This window comes from Dendropsophus ebraccatus, chromosome 13 (assembly GCF_027789765.1).
Source record: "Dendropsophus ebraccatus isolate aDenEbr1 chromosome 13, aDenEbr1.pat, whole genome shotgun sequence".
In the NCBI taxonomy this organism is placed as follows: domain Eukaryota; kingdom Metazoa; phylum Chordata; class Amphibia; order Anura; family Hylidae; genus Dendropsophus; species Dendropsophus ebraccatus.
The window spans coordinates 78,431,645-78,456,000 of NC_091466.1; the positions used below are offsets into that span (position 1 = coordinate 78,431,645).

A 24,356-nucleotide genomic window follows, 5' to 3' on the forward strand; every position below is an offset into this window, starting at 1 on the left:
AATGATCTCTGTTCTCTTTCCTAAGATTGTTACACTCCTGAAATACTCTGCACTGCTGAGGACCCTGCCCCAGCCACTCTATATGTCCGTCTATGATCACCCATATGATCTGCCCACTCCTCTCCTGAAATACTCTGCACTGCTGCACTGTACTCTCCTGTACTTGTTCGGTTTCTGGCCTGTGCTTTAGCCAAAGCTTAGCGCCCTATTCCACCGGACGATTATCGTTCGCATAATCGTTAACTATTAACGATCTCAAACGACCGCTATTGCGAAAGACCTGAAAACGTTCACTCATTTCCATGGAACGATAATCGTTACTTATGATCGTATTTGCGATCGTTTTTTCTTCGCTATTGCGTTCGTATCTACTGCGAACGACCGAACGATGTCTTATTCAATGCGAATGATTTGCGAACATGTTGCGAACGAGCAACGATAAAAATAGGTCCAGGTCTTATAAAGCAATCAACGATTTCTCGTTCGGTCGTTAATCGTTAACTGCATTGCAACCGAACAATTATCGTTTAGATTCGAACGATTTAACGATAATCTGAACGATAATCGTCTGGTGGAATAGGGCCCTTATGGTCCTTTTACACGGGATGATTGATCGTTCGTTTTTGCACGATAACGGTCGAATTCGAACGATAATCGTACGTGTAAACGCAGCGAACGATCAAACGACCAGCAAAAAATCGTTCATTTTGATCTTTCAACAAGTTCTCAAATCATCGTTGATCGTTCGCAAAAAATTCGCAGATCGTTCCGTGTAAACAGTCTTTCAGCGATTTCACCTATGTGTGAGATGGGCTTAAACCATCGCATAGCGAATTTTCCGTACGATGTATCGTTCCGTCTAAACGCTGATCGTTATAAAAAAAACATTGTTCATTCAAAATCGTTTATCGTGCGATCGGGTGAATTATCGCTTTGTGTAAAAGTACCATTAGCCTCTGGCTGTCCAGGCATGATGGGAATTGTAGTTCTGCAATGGCTGGAGGGCCCCATGTTTGACACCTGTGATGTAGGTGCATGCTGGGAGTTATAGTCTTCCACAGTCAGAGATACAAGTATATAGACCACAGCTCTGACATGGATCAATATAAGTTGCTCCCATTGTAAAATCCTTATTAAAAAAAAAAAACGCATCATAGCAGGATTCCCCCTTTGTGAACCAGCCCCTAATGTTTTCTGTAACCTTCATTAAATACACCGCACTCCGGGTCACTTTATGTAGTTGTGGTTGTTGATATTCTATGACCCGGCAGAGGGAGGAGACTGTGACAGCTGCGGCCGGTGGCTCCTCCCGGTTTCTATGGTGACGGCGGCCATTTTCTGCTTCGCGTTCCTTTGTGCTGGGGAGTATGATCCGGCGCGGCCTCCGTACAGTGACGTATTTCCGGTTACACAGCAGCAGCGGCGGCGGACATGGTGAGTGAGCATCTTTTCCTCCGGGAACCGGGTCATTTACCGGCGTTTAGCGCGGCTGTATAGCGGGGTGTAATACATGAGGGGGAGCCCGATATATGAGGCAGAGGAGGGGGCGCAGCGTGTGTGGGACCCCTCTATATACACAGTATATCTACACGGCACATACCCTCCCGTACATGCTGATAATACACAGTGATGTCCCCATTATAGTCCATGTGCCCCCTATATAGCGACAGATGTGACCGCGACCTGAGACCAGGATCACATACATCGCCCTCGCTCCCTGATTTATCCCACTTCCCAATATATACCGCCGCGCACTGTCTGACGTATACCGCCGCGCGCTGTCCGACGTATACCGCCGCGCGCTGTCCGACGTATACCGCCGCGCGCTGTCCGACGTATACCGCCGCGCGCTGTCCGACGTATACCGCCGCGCGCTGTCCGACGTATACCGCCGCGCGCTGTCCGACGTATACCGCCGCGCGCTGTCCGACGTATACCGCCGCGCGCTGTCCGACGTATACCGCCGCGCGCTGTCCGACGTATACCGCCGCGCGCTGTCCGACGTATACCGCCGCGCGCTGTCCGACGTATACCGCCGCGCGCTGTCCGACGTATACCGCCGCGCGCTGTCCGACGTATACCGCCGCGCGCTGTCCGACGTATACCGCCGCGCGCTGTCCGACGTATACCGCCGCGCGCTGTCCGACGTATACCGCCGCGCGCTGTCCGACGTATACCGCCGCGCGCTGTCCGACGTATACCGCCGCGCGCTGTCCGACGTATACCGCCGCGCGCTGTCCGACGTATACCGCCGCGCGCTGTCCGACGTATACCGCCGCGCGCTGTCCGACGTATACCGCCGCGCGCTGTCCGACGTATACCGCCGCGCGCTGTCCGACGTATACCGCCGCGCGCTGTCCGACGTATACCGCCGCGCGCTGTCCGACGTATACCGCCGCGCGCTGTCCGACGTATACCGCCGCGCGCTGTCCGACGTATACCGCCGCGCGCTGTCCGACGTATACCGCCGCGCGCTGTCCGACGTATACCGCCGCGCGCTGTCCGACGTATACCGCCGCGCGCTGTCCGACGTATACCGCCGCGCGCTGTCCGAGAGACACCAACATATACCGTCATATGTTGTCTATTCGATACCAACATATACCGCTACATACTCTCTAAGAGACACAACATATACCGCCACCTACTGTCCGACATATACCGCTACATACTCTCTAAGAGACACAACATATACCGCCACCTACTGTCCGACATATACCGCTACATACTCTCTAAGAGACACAACATATACCGCCACCTACTGTCCGACATATACCGCTACATACTCTCTAAGAGACACAACATATACCGCCACCTACTGTCCGACATATACCGCTACATACTCTCTAAGAGACACAACATATACCGCCACCTACTGTCCGACATATACCGCTACATACTCTCTAAGAGACACAACATATACCGCCACCTACTGTCTATTAGATACCGACATATACCGCCACGTACTGTCTATTAGATACCGACATATACCACCACGTACTGTCCAAGTGATACTGAGATACTGTCCAGTCATTGGCTGTATATGTAGCCGCAGGGTGCACTGTTGTCCTGCATGGTAAATGTGCTGGCAGTAGTGTGGCTATTCTAGAGATATATCTATAGAGAGAGGAGACAGATGTGTAGCGGTACATGGACCTCAGGTGTCCACTATACAAAATACTCCAGAAATAAAATGATTCCGATTTATCAGAGTGTACGACATAGTAACTAGGCCTAACCTGTACCTGATCCCAATGAGGGGCAATGTCTGGTCTTGGGGGGGCGCAGGCAGGGTCAGCCTCAGGGATGCACAGGACACAGGGGGGGGGGGCAGGCAGGGTCAGCCTCAGGGATGCACAGGACACAGGGGGGGGGGGGCAGGGTCAGCCTCAGGGATGCACAGGACACAATCTCTTCTGAATCCTCTATCTCTGTCTCTCAGTCAGACTCATCTCCTCTGTGGTTTTTCAGGGTCAGAGTCAGAGCGGAGGACATGGACCTGGAGGAGGGAAGAAGGATGACAAGGTAAGCCGCCCTGCAGAGCATCACCCCCGTCATCTCTGTTCTCTATACATTCACTCTGTGATCTCTGCCATGCGGCCATTGCCAGCTATAGAGGACACAGGGCTGTGCTGGCCGCCTCTGTCATATGAATGGTCTTATGATGGTTGGATAGAAGGTGATGCTACATGTCAGGCATCCCTCGGCATCCGCTGGAGACACAGAGCAGATGTGTGCAGCATGTCAGATCATCCAGCAGTGTGAATGATGCCAGAGACGTCTGCATCTCCCTCTGTTCTTACTGCGCAGTCACCCCTTTTCTCATCTTTAAGGACAAGAAGAAGAAGTATGAGCCGCCCGTCCCCACAAGGGTAGGAAAGAAGAAAAAGAAGACCAAGGGTCCCGATGCTGCCAGTAAACTCCCGCTGGGTGAGCTCTGCTATTCTGATACCGTCCCTGAGGCTTCTAGTGTATAGCCTACCATGTCAGCCAGAGACTGGGCAGCAGGTTCCCCCTTTATCAGAACCAGTGGCAGACCCCCACAATGAGGCATGGTCCATAGTCACAGATATAATGCAGGAAATTCACCTTCTCTATAAGACGTATAGTTTATGCATCTTACATATCAGTAATGGCAGTGGGGGGGGATAACTTGGTAGGAGAGGGTTAAAAAACACCTATAACCAGTTCCTGGGAAAGCTGTGTGACTACCTGAGCTCCAGTACAGCCCCTAGAGTGGTTGTCACCTGGCATCCCCGGCCTTCTGATTAATAACCCTCCCCCTCATATCTCAGGAGGATTAAAGGTGCTTCTCCAACTCCTCTCTCAACAGGATAACAAGCTGATCCCAGGGGTCTGACCACGAGACCCCATTAATCATGAGAAGGAAGGTGACCTGTCCTTGAATGAATGAATGCATGGGGTGTAGTGCACCACCAGCGCTCCTGTTCTGAAGCCCTATAGGGACTGACCGCGTACATGTGCTGCACTCCATACGATTAGGATGCCGTTTTCTTCTATTCTCATCCCAGTGGTCGGACCCCATCATTCAGTATGTTATCCCCTATCCTGTGGAATACATTGGGTACCATGGTAAAGCTGGTGGCTCTGTGCTGTGTCGTGTGAGGGTATTAGTTATTCTCCAGGTATGATTGCTGGGGAAGTCTTTGTCATGCCTTCGCTCCCCTTCATTCTTCTGCAGTCACCCCTCACACACAGTGCAGGCTGAAGCTGCTGAAGCTGGAGAGAATAAAGGACTATCTCCTCATGGAGGAAGAGTTCATCAGAAACCAGGAGCAGATGAAACCCCTGGAGGAGAAGCAGGAGGTATGTGCCGCACCAAGGACCGATACACCGCTCATGTGACATGAGGCGCCTGGGGTGACAATATGTGGTTTCCTGACTGCAGGAGGAGAGATCTAAGGTAGACGACCTGCGAGGGACGCCCATGTCGGTGGGAACCTTGGAGGAAATCATTGATGATAACCACGCCATTGTCTCCACGTCGGTGGGATCCGAGCATTATGTCAGCATCCTCTCCTTTGTGGATAAAGATCTGCTGGAGCCTGGATGTTCTGTCTTACTAAACCACAAGGTGGGTAGATGGGAGTGGGGGAGTAAGCAGTCCGCTCATCTGCTATCTGTAGCCACCTGGGGCTTTGGTTCAATAGACATGGCACATGTAAATCCAACATGTCTCCTTATGGTACAACATTCAGGCATCTTTATTTTATTCCTCTTAGAGGGAGTGTGTCATGGCTTTCATGCTGCCTGAACCATGAGTCAAGGAGGCGGTCTCCAGTCACATCTCCCCGCCCCACTGGTCTTTATTAATCGACATCTTCCTGTCTACATATGGGCAGCGATCTATCAATGAAGGCTGGTGGGGGTGAAGCTATTGGGGAACGCTGCAATGATTTTTGGTTCGGGCAGCATGAAAGTGATGACCGATTCATTTTGAAAAGTAAAAATGTGGGAGACTGTAATAACATCCCACCAAACAAACCCACCCTAAGGCCTCACTCACACCTCAGGATATTTTTGCAGACCGTATTTTGAGTCCATAATCTGCAAAAAATAGTTTGAAGTATTGTCTGTTTTTTTGGGGAAAGAATGTAACATTGGCTAGAATTGATATTTTTGACTCATTTTTGTGATTTACTTCTTTCTGTTTTTAGGACGTGTCTGCTAATCTGATGTATTGTTAGGGCAAATGTATTACAGATATATAGAAAAACATTCTCAGGGATTCACAGACTTCAAGCAGCACTGTATACTGGTCATACAGCTTTATTATTCATACATGATAAAAAGCTGTGAATGCAGAGGGTTTGTTACAGTGTATCAGTGTCCCCTGTGGCTTCCTTCTACACAGTTTTGCGCACTATGCCCTGTGCTGTCAGTGTTCTCTGTCACTCATCCTCTCGGTTTATTCTTTGCTCAGGTTCACGCTGTTATCGGGGTCCTCATGGATGACACAGACCCTCTGGTGACTGTGATGAAAGTGGAGAAAGCTCCTCAGGAGACGTACGCCGATATCGGAGGACTGGACAACCAGATCCAGGAAATCAAGGTGCGCCATGACTTACAATATGCTGCATTTAGCTGTTGGTGCCCCTAACCCTCCCCCATAGATTATGTGGCCAGGGACCCATGTACGGTCAGTAGGGCCCCATCAGAAGAGCTGTATAGGATACTGAGTGTCTGTATGATCTGTGTCCTATAGGAGTCTGTGGAGCTTCCCCTTACCCATCCAGAGTACTATGAAGAGATGGGCATTAAACCACCCAAAGGTGTCATCCTCTATGGCCCGCCTGGCACAGGTACCGTATCATGGTCCCTATTCTGACTTACTGATGCACTGTGTGTAAGTCCATCTATCATCTGACTGACTGATCTTTACAGGTAAAACCCTTCTGGCCAAAGCCGTAGCCAACCAGACATCTGCCACCTTCCTGAGGGTGGTGGGCTCAGAGCTAATCCAGAAATACCTGGGGGATGGTCCCAAGCTGGTCCGGGAGCTGTTCAGGGTGGCTGAAGAACACGCACCATCCATAGTGTTTATCGATGAGATTGACGCCATCGGCACAAAGAGGTCAGAACAGATGTTGCCCATGTCACTGGATTTGGTGTATTGCTCCTGGTTAAGCTGGGAGGGAGTTGTGGTGTTTGTCTATTAAACTCTGATTGACTCCAATAATCGAGACTAGAAGATTGATAACTGGAAGGATATGTAGAATATACCGTCTGTGTTAGATTAAGAGGGGGGGGGGGGGTGTCTGTCTTTCAGCATTCCCACAGGCGTTTGAAAGGTCCTCAGTACTCAGTCATTGCATCCCATTGTTTAGCAGGCATCGCTCTTCACATTTAGTAGTGACTGTGTCTGGTATTACATAGTATGGCGCTATATCTGAGAACGGAGCAGCTTCTTCATCAGCCAGTAAGTGGGCTTGGCAGGAACCATGCCCCACTATATCAATAGCTTATCTAATGGACAGCCCTATATCAGAACACAGGTCATTATAGCGTATGTCAGCTGACACATATCTAATGCTTCATTCATACAGATATGACTCCAACTCTGGTGGTGAGCGGGAGATTCAGAGGACCATGTTGGAGCTGCTCAACCAGCTGGACGGGTTTGATTCTCGGGGGGACGTGAAAGTCATTATGGCCACAAACAGAATAGAAACTCTGGATCCGGCGTTAATAAGACCAGGTATGAATTGTCTCGTTCCTTCCTGTATATATAGGGATACAAAGTCATAGCTTCCTCCCCCAACACCAGTGACAGGCTCCTACGATATACTGTCTGATGGAGGAAGAAGAAAAAAAAAAAATATATATATATATATATATATATATACATACATACACACACACACGCTGACTGAGAGGAGTACCGTGTATTCTAAGTGATTTAGCAGTTAAGTACTTGAGATTTGCATATAATATTTCATATACATGAAAGGTAATTGTATGACGTTCCTTCTTCTTATGAACTCAGGTCGTATCGACAGAAAGATTGAATTCCCTCTACCAGATGAAAAGACCAAGAAGAGAATCTTCCAGATCCACACGAGCCGCATGACGCTGGCGGATGATGTCACGCTGGATGACTTAATCATGGCAAAAGACGACCTGTCTGGAGCGGATATAAAGGTCAGTCCCTGCTCTGGGGATACTGTGACTATTACATGGATGGAGCTTTGATCTGTGCGAGAAGGACAGACCATGAAATTCATGAGATTGTGGGGGTCCATCGCCCACCAGTCCTCTGTATATAAGGCTGCAGTGCTTGTGTGAGCACTTCAGCCTCTTTACTGTTTATCCCGTAACTGTTCAGATGTATAGGACATAGCTGCGGTACCTAGCACTGCCGCCACTGAAAGTGGTGACTCTGGTATGAGCGCAGGTAAACACTCTGAAGGCCAAGGTGGTCACACAAGTGCTGCAGTAAACACCGGAATGTCCTGGACTTTTACAAATCTAATTTTCTTCTAATCAAGTTCAGAAAGGGACATTATTATAGATGATACAACCCTATGAGCAATCCTCTGATCACTGAGGCTCAAAGCACAACAAAGAGCCGATAAATTCTCTTTAAATGCACGCTTAGCAATTCACCCGCTCGCTGCTTTTTCCGTCATGCTGCAGACGACTGTCCACAGGGAGACTCACTAAGCTGAGTGCTTCTCCGGGCTTTATATAGTGATTAGTGAGGGTCCCAACACCCAGAACCTGGCCAATCCAAACTGCCTCTCCAGTATGTCTGAAGAGTTTTTTAAACCAGTATCAGTGTTGTCCCCAGTGTAAAATCCATAGAAGAATCGGTTCACCCCACCAGCGTTGACCTTACAGCTAGAGCTGTATTCACAATTCTGCTGGGTGGTAACCTACATGCCTCTAATAACCTAGACTATATCCTGCAGGACGCCGTTACCTTGTGCCTGTTATAGTCTTATCAGGTGTGTGAGCGGTGGATGTGCTTGTTGTATGGCGGTCAGTAAAGTTCCTCCATATTGTGTACAGATGTGATCATCACTATAATTCTGGTCTGTCTCCCCTGCAGGCTATATGTACAGAGGCCGGGCTGATGGCGCTCCGGGAGCGGAGGATGAAAGTCACCAATGAAGATTTTAAGAAATCTAAAGAGAACGTCCTGTACAAGAAACAAGAAGGCACGCCGGAGGGGCTCTACCTGTAACAGCTGTAGATTTCCTATTTTCTAATGTTCTCACTCACTGGCTGGGGAAGGGGGGATCGCTATATGTTTGGAGGGGTGTCTGCTGCAAAATTGGACTATGACTCCCATCATATTCAGAGAGTGTTACATTGGAATATGATGGGCATCCTTGCTGCAAGTCATTAGGAGTGTATAGCAGACTGCAACAGCGTCTGCTCCCCATGTATACAGACCGGCGCCCATAGCGGCTGCTGGAGGTTGTATGAAATATAATTAAAAAAAAATATGAAAGCACATTTGTAGTATTTGCTTTATGAAAAACTAGAAATTTTTGTCATCTGTCAAGATATTCGCTTCAGTAATTACTTGGTTATATCAATCTCTGGGAAAGCTGGGTGACAGCCCTGTGGATATGTAATGGTGGTTGGCACCCACGATGGCTTGAGCGCTTACGGTCTGGGGAGACTATAGGGCAACGCTCTCTGAGGCTACAACCGGTATATAAAGACAACCTCACTCCAGAGTATACGGAAATCTTCCTCTTTATTTATGAGTAATAATATCTGAGACCGTCCCTCTGCGTCATCTGGTAATCATCCAGCTCATGGCCCTGCAGAAGCAACACAAAAGCATCAGATTCTATCAATGGAAGATCCATTGTAACCATAATAACAATCAACACAGTGCTTTAATAAGATTATTACTTTTTTTAAAATTGATATACTATTATACATGGAGGGGCAGCAGTTGCATTGGCAATTGCAGGGCTACATAAGCCTTGAGTATAAGAGCCGATGTGGCAGGTGTAAGGGCCGGTGTAGTGTCCGGAGGGTTAGGTGTAAGGGCCGGTATGGCGTCCGGAGGGTTAGGTGTAAGGGCCGGTATGGCGTCCGGAGGGTTAGGTGTAAGGGCCGGTGTAGTGTCCGGAGGGTTAGGTGTAAGGGCCGGTGTAGTGTCCGGAGGGTTAGGTGTAAGGGCCGGTGTAGTGTCCGGAGGGTTAGGTGTAAGGGCCGGTGTAGTGTCCGGAGGGTTAGGTGTAAGGGCCGGTGTAGTGTCCGGAGGGTTAGGTGTAAGGGCCGGTGTAGTGTCCGGAGGGTTAGGTGTAAGGGCCGGTGTAGTGTCCGGAGGGTTAGGTGTAAGGGCCGGTGTAGTGTCCAGTCCTTGGGTTCTAGTCCTGCCCTCAGTCGTTGCTTGTAACACGTTCAGGACTCCATATTGTCCCCAGTGAAGAGGCAGCTCCGGCTACAGGAATGACTTGTAGTGTTGGGGAAGGAAAGGTGTTTCTAGACACTTGCTGGATCTCAGTAGTGCCGCTATGTCTACTATTTCTCCTCTTTCTCTTGGCGTTCCTCCATTATACACCTAGGACTCTGATAGGCACTGTTGTGTGAACCTTCTGAAACTGATGAGACTGAAGTATCACTGACCCTCTACCCTTCCGCCTATAGCTGAGTGGTATATGTGCTCTGCATTATATGTGAGGGACCAGGGTTCAAATCCTGCTTCCCATTATGTTACAGAGTAATCTGATCCTTCTGACTCCTCTATCCCCCAGGGCATGGGTCTCCAAACTGCGGCCTTCCAGCTCTATACATCTTACAGGAAAATTGTAAATTATCTTTATAATCTGACAAATCCTCCTCTTCATTGCGTGGTCTGGAGGGTTCGGTGTCAGACCATATACTGGGGGCTCTGGGATCTAATCCTGAGCTGCCTCTTTTCTGAAACCTTTCTTTTGACTAGGACCTCCATCTTTCCCTTATTCCCACTGACTCTGGGAGCAGGAGCTGTGGCTCAGTGGTCTGAGTCTCCTGCCTGTGCTGTATGTTGGAGACCAGGGTTCTAATCCTGTGACATCTCCTTATAGGACTGATCCTGTGGCCTGGGTTGTCTATTTTCTAGAACCTTCCTTTATTCTGACCAGGACCTCCATCTTTCCCTTATTCCGCTGATTCTGGGAGCAGGAGCTGTGGCTCGGTGGTCTGAGTCTCCTGCCTGTGCTGTATGTTGGAGACCAGGGTTCTAATTCTGTGACATCTCCTTATAGGATTGTGGCCTAGGTGGTCCATTTTCTAGAACCTTCCTTTATTCTGGCCAGGACCTCCATCTTTCCCTTATTCTGACCAGGACCTCCATCTTTCCCTTATTCCGCTGATTCTGGGAGCAGGAGCTGTGGCTCGGTGGTCTGAGTCTCCTGCCTGTGCTGTATGTTGGAGACCAGGGTTCTAATCCTGTGACATCTCCTTATAGGATTGTTCCTGTGGCCTGGGTTGCCCATTTTCTAGAACCTTCCTTTATTCTGACCAGGACCTCCATCTTTCCCTTATTCCGCTGACTCTGGGAGCAGGAGCTGTGGCTCAGGGGGTAAAAACCGTGAGTTCCCAGATGTGGTGCTGCAGTCCCAGGTTCAGAACCCAGTGCTGTCTGCTGTTGTGCTACCAGACCCAGTGCTGGCTTGGTGTGAGTGACCCAGGTTAATACCCAATGCTGGCTAGGTGTTGGGGAGCAGTGACTCCCAGGAACAGCACCCCCTGCTGGCTTGGCTTAGAGACCCAGGTCCAGGACCCGATGCTTCATGTGCTGGTGATGAAGGTGCAATGCTCTGTGCTGGTGTGAGTAACCCGGGGGCAGTACCCTGTGCTAGGAGGGTGCAATCCTGACTGGCTCCTTGCTAATAGCAGTGCCAGGTCCCTGTTTGTTAGGGACTCCATGTACTCTATATAGGGAGCTGCCCTCTACTGGGTGGCTCTTGCTTCATAAGCTGATAAAAGGAACAATCCTTTCCTGCAGAGAACCTTGTCCTCTATAATAATGACTCTTTCTATGGATGTAGATGTAGATGTAGATGTAGATGTAGATGTAGATGTAGATGTAGATGTAGATGTAGATGTAGATGTAGATGTAGATGTAGATGTAGATGTAGATGTAGATGTAGATGTAGATGTAGATGTAGATGTAGATGTAGATTGATACCAGGTCGATGAGGAGATGAGGAGATGAGGAGATGAGGAGATGAGGAGATGAGGAGATGAGGAGATGAGGAGATGAGGAGATGAGGAGATGAGGAGATGAGGAGATGAGGAGATGAGGAGATGAGGAGATGAGGAGATGAGGAGATGAGGAGATGAGGAGATGAGGAGATGAGGAGATGAGGAGATGAGGAGATGAGGAGATGAGGAGATGAGGAGATGAGGAGATGAGGAGATGAGGAGATGAGGAGATGAGGAGATGAGGAGATGAGGAGATGAGGAGATGAGGAGATGAGGAGATGAGGAGATGAGGAGATGAGGAGATGAGGAGATGAGGAGATGAGGAGATGATCTGTAGAATCTTATGGATCAGTAGAGAGAGAATGAGATGAAGCTTCCAGTGTGGTGCCCCCCTATAGTCTACGGTGCCAGGTCAAACACACCTTTTAGTTTACAGTGACTATACCCTTTCCCCTCTGGTGGGTTACGTTACCTGCCAGGCTGTGAGGGAGTCTCTTGGGTACTTATCAAGGTGGTGTGGAGTTGTGATCCACCTGCTTTATTGGCACCACCACCCACAGAAAGGGGAGATGACTTAAGGATGATGTAACAACTATAGGTGCCAGAAATCAATGGAATACTTTGTAAAGGAGTAGATAATAGACTTCTGACTTGACTAGACTATCTGCGTTAAGAACTTTTGGAGCTGAGGTTATGTGCTGAGAGTTGAGAGAAGAGTTTGTGCTGAGAATCCCAAACCAGGGTAGAAGTGTGCTCTGCTGGAAATGTGGAAGAAGAATACTTGAAACAAAAGACATCTTGTGCCCATGTTTCGACCTTTCTTGTCGCTGTACCACCTGTTGCCCTACAGTGTTAGGAGACTCGTCCTCCTAGAGTGACACAAGCCCCAGACCTTGTTACCCGAGTTGAGAAGGGTGTCCAAATTACCTGACTACACACGAGCTGCGATATAGAGTACATAGGCTTGTAGCAACTTTGTTCTATCCGGATCAGTTCCTCTTATTTCAGGATACTGTCCTGCACCGTTAGAGATGTTTACGGTGTGGGTTAGGATGATCTCTGACTTAACCTCTCCTGAGTGGTTTAGCACTGCATAATACAAATAAGTGTTGCTTTGGAGAAGAAAAGCGTTTCTGTGTTTCCCATACGTCTGTCCATTACCACACACTAGACCAGTGCTTCTCAATTCCAGGCCTCACCAACAGGTCATGTTTTGAGTATTTCCTTAGTATTTCACAGGTGATATAATTATACTCAGTGCATCAGGTATTATCACAGCTGTCCTTTGTATGGGAAATCCTCAAAACATGACCTGTTGGTGAGACCTGAGGACTGGAATTGAGAAGCACTGCACTAGACTACAGTGGACTGGTGGGGGACCTAACAGAGCCAAGGCCCAGCTAAACCACAAAAGGAGCTGTCTTGGCGTGCGTTCTCTCTATACCAAGAATTGGATAAAGTTCATTAAGTGTGGATGTGTACTTTCTCCCCCCCTGTGACTACTTCTTACAGGATGTGTAATACCTCCTGTGAGTGGTGGAGACGAAGATGCAAAGAGAATAGAGATAGGTGAAGAAAAGAAAAGAAGCAGATGACAAACAACCAATAACCCTTTGTTCACTACAGCTGTGCAATATACCAATAATAGCGACATCTAGTGGTAAAACTTAGGTACAACTTCATTACCATGTTTACTTGTAGTACAGGCTTTTGCGACGAGTGTTCAAACTAGTAACACCTGTGGTGGACATCACACCAGTATACATATATACATGGAGTGAGCCTGACCCAGCTCATACAGTCCTCCATCCCCTTTTTTTTTTTTTTTTTTTTTTTTTTTTTACATTATGCTGTGATGTGATGGTGGTCCAGATGATGACCCTCCTGCTGATTACTAGAATAAAAGGGACAGAGCCTCAGCTGCTCACTGTATCACTTCAGGTCAGGTTAGACATAGACTGGTTATATAGCAGTGGCCACCAGCCCCTCAGGATAGGTCATTAATATTAGAAGAGCGCTGCTCTGACACCCCTGTTAATCTGCTGTCTGAAGAGGCAACATCGAACATCGCTTGTGCAAGTGCTGCAGCCTCTTATAAGCTCCCCAGCTCTCTTCCCCGCATTCACCACACTTGAAATAGTAATGGTGGTAGAAGGAGCTGCTGGGTTAGTGGGGGCAAGTAAAGTCAGACTCCTGCTAATCTTATACTGAGGATAGACCATCAGATCTACAAGATTCTAAACCCCCCTTTAATGGGGACGACCACTACTTAAAAACTTCTGCTATAATGCCGTCCTTATGTAAAACATAATAAACATCTTATCCTTACCTCTCCATGTTTCCCGGTGTCTGCAGATGAACTTGTCTCGGCAATGACACTGCTAAGACTAGGGGCAATGGAAGACCTGGAGACACAGCAGGTGGACACCAGGAAGTGGGCAGAGGTAAGGAGATGATGTTCATTATGTCTTACATAAGGACAACACTATATCAAACATTACATCTGAGGCGCTAATGACCCATCTGGCAGTCAGTTACTGGGGCAGGACAATGCTGCAGTCACTGACAGGCTGAGCGGGCTGTCCATCAGCCAGGACGGCACCCCGGATATTTTCCAGATGTCCAGATTAGGTTATCCAGAATTAGAAAAAGCGCAGCTACTATCTTGAACAAAATAGCGCGATCCTTGTCCTCAGGTTGTGTATGGTATTACAAAGGTGCTGTTTCTGGAAGAAAGTGGCCATGTTTTTCTAAGCTTGGAAAACTCCTTCAAGGAGATAGACATTTTCTAATCTATTGCAGCAGCCATTCTTTCTAACAGTAAAAACTGGACCTGTGACTATCGGCTGTCACTTACTGATAATAACACCGGCTGCTATCTAACCTATAGAAACACGATAACCAATATGGCGGCCCTTCTTGAACATATGGCTGCTGCAATGAAATAGAAAATGGTGGCGCCTCCTATTGGACAGATCAGTCACAGCTCATACCTCAATGACTTCAAACTGAATGCGCTCCTGCTCGGCTCTCCTCTGTAACACCGCCTAGAAAAGAACGCCAGGATTGAAGGTATGCTCATACAGAAAAAAATAAAAAATCACTTTAAAATCCGCATGGATTCTAATGAGGTTCTTCATATAATTTTTAGGAGGGTTTTTTTTTCCCATGATCCCATTTATTTTAATGTAAACTTCCACAGGGAACCACTCTATAAATTGACATGTCCACATGGAAGTCAAAGAGCCCTGGGAGACAGAGAACACCGTACCCAGTCCTCGCTCGTCTGGGACGGGGGTGTAATGATGGGCGCATTGTAAGAACTTCCCTAGATCCTAATCACATATACACAATATACTTACAAACACTGCGATCCCAGTGAGAATTGCCAGGGCGATGATGATAATGATGGCAGCAAACCCGGGGGAGATGCTTTTCATGTTGATTCGTGGAGGTTCATTGTCAAAAAATAAAACTCGGATAGAGTCCGTGTCGACCTCCAGGCTCCATCCATCCAGGGGAAGCACAAACGTCCTCTGCTTTAACTGAGGAACAATGGATCATCCGGTTACACTTGTACAAGGGGAGGCTTCTGTTAGTCTCCTATATTCAGCAGTACCTGGTAGTGGCCTGCAGGTGGCGCACTTGTTTTAGATTTTGCAAAAAGTCATCAGGACCAGATTACACCACCTGACAGAGCGAGGGTGCAGGCGCTGTGCTCATATACTAGGTGGCGGTCAATGTGGTCACGAAGCAACATAACCCCACAACACAAACGTTGCCCAACATCCAGATTGTTAGGAGCAAATCACACTTGACCTTTCACGACCTGCATGTGACTTTTTTCACAGCCATATCATAGCTGCCCGGTCGTGTAAGAACAAGTCCCAGGATATATCGCACATAGATTGTGTCTCCACAGTCAGACAGTAAGGAGATGGACGAGCCCCATTACTTACATCCCGCTCAATGTAATACGCCGACGTCGCGATGTCCACAGGATCCTTCGTGCCATTGGTAGAAAACAACTTCATGGTGACCTCGTGACTGAGCTCGTGAACCTGAGACAGGACGAGAAGTAAGATGATACCTGGGCACCTGAATGGCAGCTTTCCTAGTAAACTGAATGGCAATATCTGCCTTCTGGGTGCCTTATTGGTGGTCACCCAGCTTTTCTCAATGCCTGAATGGCTAGTTACTTATATATGAGCAGAGGTAATATAAGTAAATAGTTCAGAACACTTCAGGAATCAAGGAAAGCTGGGTAACAATGACTGTCAGGGCTATAATGGTTGTCACCCAGCTTTCCTAGTGACCTAAATGGCTACCTATCAATATGGAAACAGAAGATGCATTGTAGTATAATATATTGCTAGATCTGCAGCTCAGGAATCCAGGAAAGCTGAGTAACAGCCCCTTACAGACTGTATACAGCTAGATATAACAATGGTCCCGGAATCCAGGAAAGCTGAGTAACAGCCCCTTACAGACTGTATACAGCTAGATATAACAATGGTCCCGGAATCAGGGAAAGCCGAGTAACAACTCCTTACAGACTGTATACAGCTATATACATCAATTGTCACGGAATCAGGGAAAGCCGAGTAACAACTCCTTACAGACTGTATACAGCTATATACATCAATTGTCACGGAATCAGGGAAAGCCGAGTAACAACCCCTTACAGACTGTATACAGCTATATACATCAATGGTCCAGGAATCCAGGAAAGCTGAGTAACAGCCCCTTACTGACTGTATACAGCTAGATATAACAATGGTCCTGGAATCAGGGAAAGCCGAGTAACAACCCTTTACAGACTGTATACAGCTATATACATCAATGGTCCAGGAATCCAGGAAAGCTGAGTAACAACCCCTTACTGACTGTATACAGCTATATACATCAATAGTCCAGGAATCAGGGAAAGCCGAGTAACAATCCCTTACAGACTGTATACAGCTAGATACATCAATGGTCCAGGAATCCAGGAAAGCTGAGTAACAACCCCTTACAGACTGCATACAGCTATATACATCAATGGTCCCGGAATCAGGGAAAGCCGAGTAACAACCCTTTACAGACTGCATACAGCTATATACATCAATGGTCCAGGAAAGCTGAGTTACAATCCCTTACAGACTGTATACAGCTATATACATCAATGGTTCAGGAATCCAGGAAAGCTGAGTAACAGCCCCTTACAGACTGTACACAGCTATATACATCAATGGTTCAGGAATCCAGGAAAGCTGAGTAACAGCCCCTTACAGACTGTATACAGCTAGATACATGGATGACCACCCCTGCGGGAGCAGTAGTGGTCGCCATACTGGATGTCACCCAGCTTTCCCAGAAGCAGATATAATGGAGGAGTCTCTGAACAGACGAGGGACGACGCGCATTTTGTTCACATTCTCGCCAGTCCTGTCCTCACCGTCACCTGCAGGATCTGCGGCGCTCTCAGCACGAACCGCGACACTTTAGCAATCAGCTTCCTGTAGACACAGAAGAGACGGTGAAAGGGTCCGAGCCCCAGACGTTTATCACAAGACGCAATAAAGAATAATTAAATTACACTGCAAGCCGAGAACGTCCGGAGAAAGCGGCAGCAGCTGGCGCAGAAATATTTACTACTGAATTACGGAAACGCTGCTGGGCGCCAAGCTGCAGGTAAATCAGCGGCTGAGCCGTAATATACACAACTCCTGTCCCAGAGGTTACTGTGCACATAGAGGAATAAAGGATGGGGTCTGCAGTCACCACCCCACCGGCCCGGAGCTGCTCAACATTAAAGAGACTCAGCAGGGTTATGGCGTCCTATAAGCCAGTGACAGAGATGCTGAACAGGATGATGGATCACTTACATAGTTCTGTGCAGCTGATCCAGAGATCTCCTCCTGAATAACATGTAAGTAGTCCTCTACATTATGTGCATGAGCTTAGTAGTCCTGGATATTCATGAGAAGCAGAAAACTCCGCCCACCAGCTGCTGATTGGCAGTTATCTCTCCATGCTGTGTATAGGCAGTCACCTGTCAATCAGCAGCTGGAGACAGGGGGGAGGGGTGCAGCAAGAATCCTATTCTCCCACATATTAGGAGAACGGCTGAACAGAATAATGTAAGTAATACACCAATCTGTTCAGCATTTCTGTCATTAGTTTATGCCTTCATGTAAGGCCACATACAACTAGTGACGGATTCCCTTTAAAAAGTCCTGCTGATACATTAGAGAGGACTCAGAATACAATGACAGCTGCAGCTCTGTGGGTGCAGTGTAAAGAATGGAGGTCCTCTATAGTATTTCTGTAGCACGTGAGGCACATAGACCCCGCTTTGCTTATGGAGGGGGGCGCGGCACTGACCTGCGGAGCTCCTCTTCTTTCCCCTTCAGCAGCGCCACATCCGCATTGAAGGTGAAATGAATCTGAATGAGGCTGAAAGACAAGAAGAAGAAAGCTGCAGCAGAATAGGGTTATGTGAAACATGTTGGGGGGAAAAAAGGAAGTGGAGGTGGAGATTTCTGTAGAAAGTGGAAATAATATCAGGCACTGCTCTCATTTGAAGTCATACCTCCAATAATCACAGCGCCATCACGGATCCCCAATAATGTCATTACCAATGATCTGTCACTCAGATTTCCCAATAACCTGAATGGCTAGCTGGCAATATGGTAGCCAAGGAAGAATACTAGAGGTTCCGGAATCAAGGAGATAGAGTGACAAGTCCTGTGGGAGCTGGGACCACAGAGCCGGGACGGAACGGCGTCACCACAGAGCCGGGACGGAACGGCGTCACCACAGAGCCGGGACGGAACGGCGTCACCACAGAGCCGGGACGGAACGGCGTCACCACAGAGCCGGGACGGAACGGCGTCACCACAGAGCCGGGACGGAACGGCGTCACCACAGAGCCGGGACGGAACGGGACGGCGTCACCACAGAGCCGGGACGGAACGGCGTCACCACAGAGCCGGGACGGAACGGCGTCACCACAGAGCCGGGACGGAACGGCGTCACCACAGAGCCGGGACGGAACGGCGTCACCACAGAGCCGGGACGGAACGGCGTCACCACAGAGCCGGGACGGAACGGCGTCACCACAGAGCCGGGACGGAACGGCGTCACCACAGAGCCGGGACGGAACGGCGTCACCACAGAGCCGGGACGGAACGGCGTCACCACAGAGCCTGCATTTCCTACAGAACACACGGCTATCAGACACATAAGAGATGCTCCAACATGCTATTACTTACTGCACACTGACAAGCTTATCGCACTTGGGGTCATCGCTGGTCTTGTCCGTCACCCGGACCCCTGCACTGTCCACACACCAGCACAAGTTGGAGTCTTCATCACATTGTTTTGCTTTGAAGGCTCCGCTCTCCTCACACTCTGGGTCATATATGTTGTCAATCTCCACCTTGCCCCGTCCTGGATGGCTCCGCCCACTGCGGCTCTTGTGCAGCATCTCAAGGTGCATCAGACGGCACTTAGGAGTCACTTAAAGGGGGATTAAATGTACGTTATTACAGGGTAACTATCCATCACTAGAGATCAGAGACATCACTGAGAATACAGCCTATCCATCACTAGGGATCAGTGACATCACTGAGAATACATCCTATCCATCACTAGAGATCAGTGACATCACTGAGAATACAGCCTATCCATCACTAGAGATCAGCAGTGACATCACTGAGAATACAGCCTATCCATCCCTAGAGATCAGCGGTGACATCACTGAGAATACAGCCTATCCATCACTAGAGATCAGTGGAGACATCACTGAGAATACAGCCTATCCATCACTAGAGATCAGTGACATCACTGAGAATACAGCCTATCCATCACTAGAGATCAGCGGTGACATCACTGAGAATACAGCCTATCCATCCCTAGAGATCAGCGGTGACATCACTGAGAATACAGCCTATCCATCACTAGAGATCAGTGGTGACATCACTGAGAATACAGCCTATCCATCACTAGAGATCAGCGGTGACATCACTGAGAATACAGCCTATCCATCACTAGAGATCAGCAGTGACATCACTGAGAATACAGCCTATCCATCACTAGAGATCAGAGACATCACTGAGAATACAGCCTATCCATCACTAGGGATCAGTGACATCACTGAGAATACATCCTATCCATCACTAGAGATCAGTGACATCACTGAGAATACAGCCTATCCATCACTAGAGATCAGCAGTGACATCACTGAGAATACAGCCTATCCATCCCTAGAGATCAGCGGTGACATCACTGAGAATACAGCCTATCCATCACTAGAGATCAGTGGAGACATCACTGAGAATACAGCCTATCCATCACTAGAGATCAGTGACATCACTGAGAATACAGCCTATCCATCACTAGAGATCAGCGGTGACATCACTGAGAATACAGCCTATCCATCACTAGAGATCAGCGGTGACATCACTGAGAATACAGCCTATCCATCACTAGAGATCAGTGACATTACTGAGAATACAGCCTATCCATGACTAGAGATCAGCAGTGACATCACTGAGAATACAGCCTATCCATCACTAGAGATCAGCGGTGACATCACTGAGAATACAGCCTATCCATCACTAGAGATCAGTGACATCACTGAGAATACAGCCTATCCATGACTAGAGATCAGCAGTGACATCACTGAGAATACAGCCTATCCATCACTAGAGATCAGCGGTGACATCACTGAGAATACAGCCTATCCATCACTAGAGATCAGCGGTGACATCACTGAGAATACAGCCTATCCATCACTAGAGATCAACAGTTACATCACGGCTGGATGGAGCACAGTAGTGTATATACAGTATATCTTACACTGGTTGCAGTTGACTGTCAGGTTGTCATATCCGCTGAACACGGCCTCACACGTTCCACAGCGGTTTAGGTGACAGGTGACATACTGGTTGTACTGACATGAAGAATCCTCACAGACCTCATCATAGTCGCAGTTCTCACGGGCAGGAAGAGCATCCGGGCATTCATCATCTGCGTACAGGAACATGAGAGCATGTGATGTGTGTGTGTGTATATATGTTTATATTTATATAACAGTATATACAGTGGGGACAATAAGTACTTGAGACAATGACACCCCAAGGGAGAGAGGGGGGGGTGATGTTTCTGGTCGGTAACGTCACCTGTGAGAGACAGAATATCTGGTATGTTCTATAGAATCACATTGTAGGATTTATAAAGAATTATTCATCATTTTATACCAGCAAATAAGGATTTAGTCACTGACCGACCAGCAGGAATTCTGCCGCTCACAGAGCTGTCAGTGTCTCTATAAGAAGCTCCTCCTCCTCTGGATTACCTGCACCTGTATAATAATCACCTGTCCTCACACTCATCACACTCCAGCCTCTCCACCACGGCCAAGACCAAAGAACTGTCTAAGGACACCAGGACAACATTGTAGACATGCACAAGGCTGGGATGGGCTACAGGACAATGGACAACTAAGGAGAAGACCCACAGCCAGGACAACTAAGGAGGAGACCCCCAGCCGGGACAACTAAGGAGGAAACCCACAGCCGGGACAACTAAGGAGGAAACACACAGCCGGGACAACTAAGGAGGAAACACACAGCCGGGACATCTAAGGAGGAAACCCACAGCCGGGACAACTAAGGAGGAAACCCACAGCCGGGACAACTAACGAGGAGACCCACAGCCAGGACAACTAAGGAGGAGACCCCCAGCCGGGACAACTAAGGAGGAGACCCCCAGCCGGGACAACTAAGGAGGAGACCCCCAGCCGGGACAACTAAGGAGGAGACCCCCAGCCGGGACAACTAAGGAGGAGACCCCCAGCCGGGAAAACTAAGGAGGAGACCCACAGCCGGGACAACTAAGGAGGAAACACACAGCCGTGACAACTAACGAGGAGACCCACAGCCGGGACAACTAAGGAGGAGACCCCCAGCCGGGACAACTAAGGAGGAGACCCCCAGCCGGGACAACTAAGGAGGAGACCCCCAGCCGGGACAACTAAGGAGGAGACACACAGCCGGGACATCTAAGGAGGAGACCCCCAGCCGGGACAACTAAGGAGGAGACCCCCAGCCGGGACAACTAAGGAGGAGACCCCCAGCCGGGACAACTAAGGAGGAGACCCCCAGCCGGGACAACTAAGGAGGGAACCCACAGCCGGGACATCTAAGGAGGAGACCCCCAGCCGGGACAACTAAGGAGGAGACCCACAGCCGGGACAACTACGGAGGAAACACACAGCCGGGACAACTAAGGAGGAGACCCACAGCCGGGACAACTAAGGAGGAGACACACAGCCGGGACAACTAAGGAGGAGACACACAGCCGGGACAACTAAGGAGGAGACACACAGCCGGGACAACTAAGGAGGAGACACACAGCCGGGACAATTAAGGAGACACACAGCCGGGACAACTAAGGAGGAGACACACAGCCGGGACAACTAAGGAGGAGACACACAGCCGGGACAACTAAGGAGGAGACACACAGCCGGGACAACTAAGGAGGAGACACACAGCCGGGACAATTAAGGAGACACACAGCCGGGACAACTAAGGAGGAGACCCCCAGCCGGGACAACTAAGGAGGAGACACACAGCCGGGACAACTAAGGAGGAGACACACAGCCGGGACAACTAAGGAGGAGACACACAGCCGGGACAATTAAGGAGGAGACACACAGCCGGGACAACTAAGGAGGAAACACACAGCAGGGACAACTAAGGAGGAGACACACAGCCGGGACAACTAAGGAGGAGACCCAACAGCCCCGGAACCTGGAAGCTGCGGAGAAGATGTGTATGGAGGAGGGGGACACAATCCTGTTGCAGGGTCTGCAAACCTGGTCAGGAAACGTCCTCCAGACCTCCAGGAAACGTCCGACCTCTATGACTGCAAACACATTATACATTACACATTATAAGTCTGAGGATGTTATCCCATATTAGATAACATACAAGACTGACAGGAACAGAGAAAAGAAGACATGGTATTCCTGTGACATCAGGTGTCAGGCAGCATAGAGATAGCTAGTATATATGTTATCCAATAAGAGTGCACAATATCTGCCAGGGGGCAGTATACAGTACAGTTTCTGAAAACAGGACCCAGTGTATAACTCTACATACCTGGTACTGGGGAGACCCCCGACAGAGACCCCAGAAGCAGCAGACAAAATCCAAAGCAGCAGGATCTTCTTGTGTCCATGTGAATTGGTGAGCGGTGCTGGGAGCGGCTCACATACAGACGGTTCCACCTGGCTGGTTTATGTATTACCTCCTCCTCAGGGAGCGCATGTGAGGGCACATACATTACAGGGTGGAAATAACGGCAGACGGTGACATTGAAATCACTGGAGCTGCAAGAATCATCACAATGCAGGAACCATCCGATCAACTCACACATAACAGCAAAGGGATCACTGTGCATGTCTGTGTTCAGATTTATTATACTCCAGAGCTGCATTCACTATTCTGCTGGTGAGATCACTGTGTACATACATTACATTACTGATCCTGAGTTACATCCTGTATTATACTCCAGAGCTGCACTCACTATTCTGCTGGTGGTAATACAGCTGAACACACAGACACAGGCAGTGATCTCTGCGCTGTATATAGGACATTATGCAGACACATGCTCTCCTGTCCAGTGATACCTGCAATCTAATACCTCTCCTATATACACAGGACCCTCAGGCACTTCCCTGCAGTTATCAGACATCTATGAAGGGTATATATACACACACACAAACAAACAATAGAGGAGAGCTTCCCCCTCACCATATCTGATGGGTTGTTACAATGTGTCAGGGCAGTAGTTTGGCTCTATCACTACACTGAGGCACTGTAACAAACCCTCAGCAGTGTGAATAGAACTGCTTAGGACAGGAGGGGTTTGTCTCCAGTGACCTCTGACCTTGCAGCGCTGAAAAGTCAAAATAACAGCAAAACTGAGAATTGTTGTTGTTTTTTGTTTTTTTTTACAAAACAGGAGGACTGCAAACCTGCAGCGACTCCCAGGTGATTTATTATATACAGAGAGATGAGTGTACAGAGGGGCGGCACAGCGGTCAGCGACTACAGAGGGGCGGCACAGCGGTCAGCGACTACAGAGGGGCGGCACAGCGGTCAGCGACTGCAGAGGGGCGGCACAGCGGTCAGCGACTACAGAGGGGCGGCACAGCGGTCAGCGACTACAGAGGGGCGGCACAGCGGTCAGCGACTACAGAGGGGCGGCACAGCGGTCAGCGACTACAGAGGGGCGGCACAGCGGTCAGCGACTACAGAGGGGCGGCACAGCGGTCAGCGACTACAGAGGGGCGGCACAGCGGTCAGCGACTACAGAGGGGCGGCACAGCGGTCAGCGACTACAGAGGGGCGGCACAGCGGTCAGCGACTACAGAGGGGCGGCACAGCGGTCAGCGACTACAGAGGGGCGGCACAGCTGTCAGCGACTACAGAGGGGCGGCACAGCGGTCAGCGACTACAGAGGGGCGGCACAGCGGTCAGCGACTACAGAGGGGCGGCACAGCGGTCAGCGACTACAGAGGGGCGGCACAGCGGTCAGCGACTACAGAGGGGCGGCACAGCGGTCAGCGACTACAGAGGGGCGGCACAGCGGTCAGCGACTACAGAGGGGCGGCACAGCGGTCAGCG

At 49.1% G+C, this 24,356-nt stretch overlaps 2 protein-coding genes across 3 annotated transcripts; one reads left to right on the top strand and one right to left on the bottom strand.

The window, feature by feature from the left end:
- Positions 1-1,380: 1,380 nt before the first annotated feature.
- On the top strand, positions 1,381-8,982 carry PSMC1 (proteasome 26S subunit, ATPase 1). Its single transcript, XM_069949864.1, has 11 exons — positions 1,381-1,434; positions 3,472-3,525; positions 3,834-3,930; positions 4,703-4,827; positions 4,910-5,095; positions 5,945-6,073; positions 6,227-6,323; positions 6,406-6,595; positions 7,068-7,219; positions 7,508-7,662; positions 8,573-8,982. The coding sequence occupies exons 1-11, from the start codon at positions 1,432-1,434 to the stop codon at positions 8,705-8,707; spliced, it is 1,323 nt and encodes a 440-aa protein (XP_069805965.1). The 5' UTR covers positions 1,381-1,431; the 3' UTR covers positions 8,708-8,982.
- A 228-nt stretch (positions 8,983-9,210) lies between these two features.
- On the bottom strand, positions 9,211-23,841 carry LOC138771025 (epithelial cell adhesion molecule-like). Of its 2 annotated transcripts, none has more exons than XM_069950443.1 (9): positions 22,827-23,841; positions 20,521-20,691; positions 18,933-19,179; positions 18,043-18,114; positions 17,120-17,174; positions 15,636-15,737; positions 15,039-15,221; positions 14,670-14,723; positions 9,211-9,296 (listed from the first exon to the last, which is right to left on the bottom strand). In XM_069950443.1, the coding sequence occupies exons 1-9, from the start codon at positions 23,161-23,163 to the stop codon at positions 9,234-9,236; spliced, it is 1,284 nt and encodes a 427-aa protein (XP_069806544.1). In that variant the 5' UTR covers positions 23,164-23,841; the 3' UTR covers positions 9,211-9,233. The 2 variants fall into 2 exon arrangements, with proteins under 2 accessions (XP_069806544.1, XP_069806542.1); XM_069950441.1 differs by having other exon boundaries at positions 17,114-17,174.
- Positions 23,842-24,356: the final 515 nt, after the last annotated feature.

Bases quoted from the DNA above. Each gene is read 5' to 3' on its own strand.
- PSMC1 (XM_069949864.1), top strand. The intron at 3,931-4,702 runs GTGAGCTCTGCT...ATTCTTCTGCAG, and splicing joins TGCCAGTAAACTCCCGCTGG to TCACCCCTCACACACAGTGC. The intron at 6,324-6,405 runs GTACCGTATCAT...TGATCTTTACAG, and splicing joins CTATGGCCCGCCTGGCACAG to GTAAAACCCTTCTGGCCAAA.
- LOC138771025 (XM_069950441.1), bottom strand. From the start codon at position 23,163: ATGCAGCTCTGGAGTATAATAAATCTGAACACAGACATGCACAGTGAT. The intron at 18,115-18,932 runs GTAAGTAATAGC...CTTGTCTTTCAG, and splicing joins GATAAGCTTGTCAGTGTGCA to CCTCATTCAGATTCATTTCA. The intron at 17,175-18,042 runs GTCAGTGCCGCG...CTGTGTCTACAG, and splicing joins AAAGAAGAGGAGCTCCGCAG to GAAGCTGATTGCTAAAGTGT.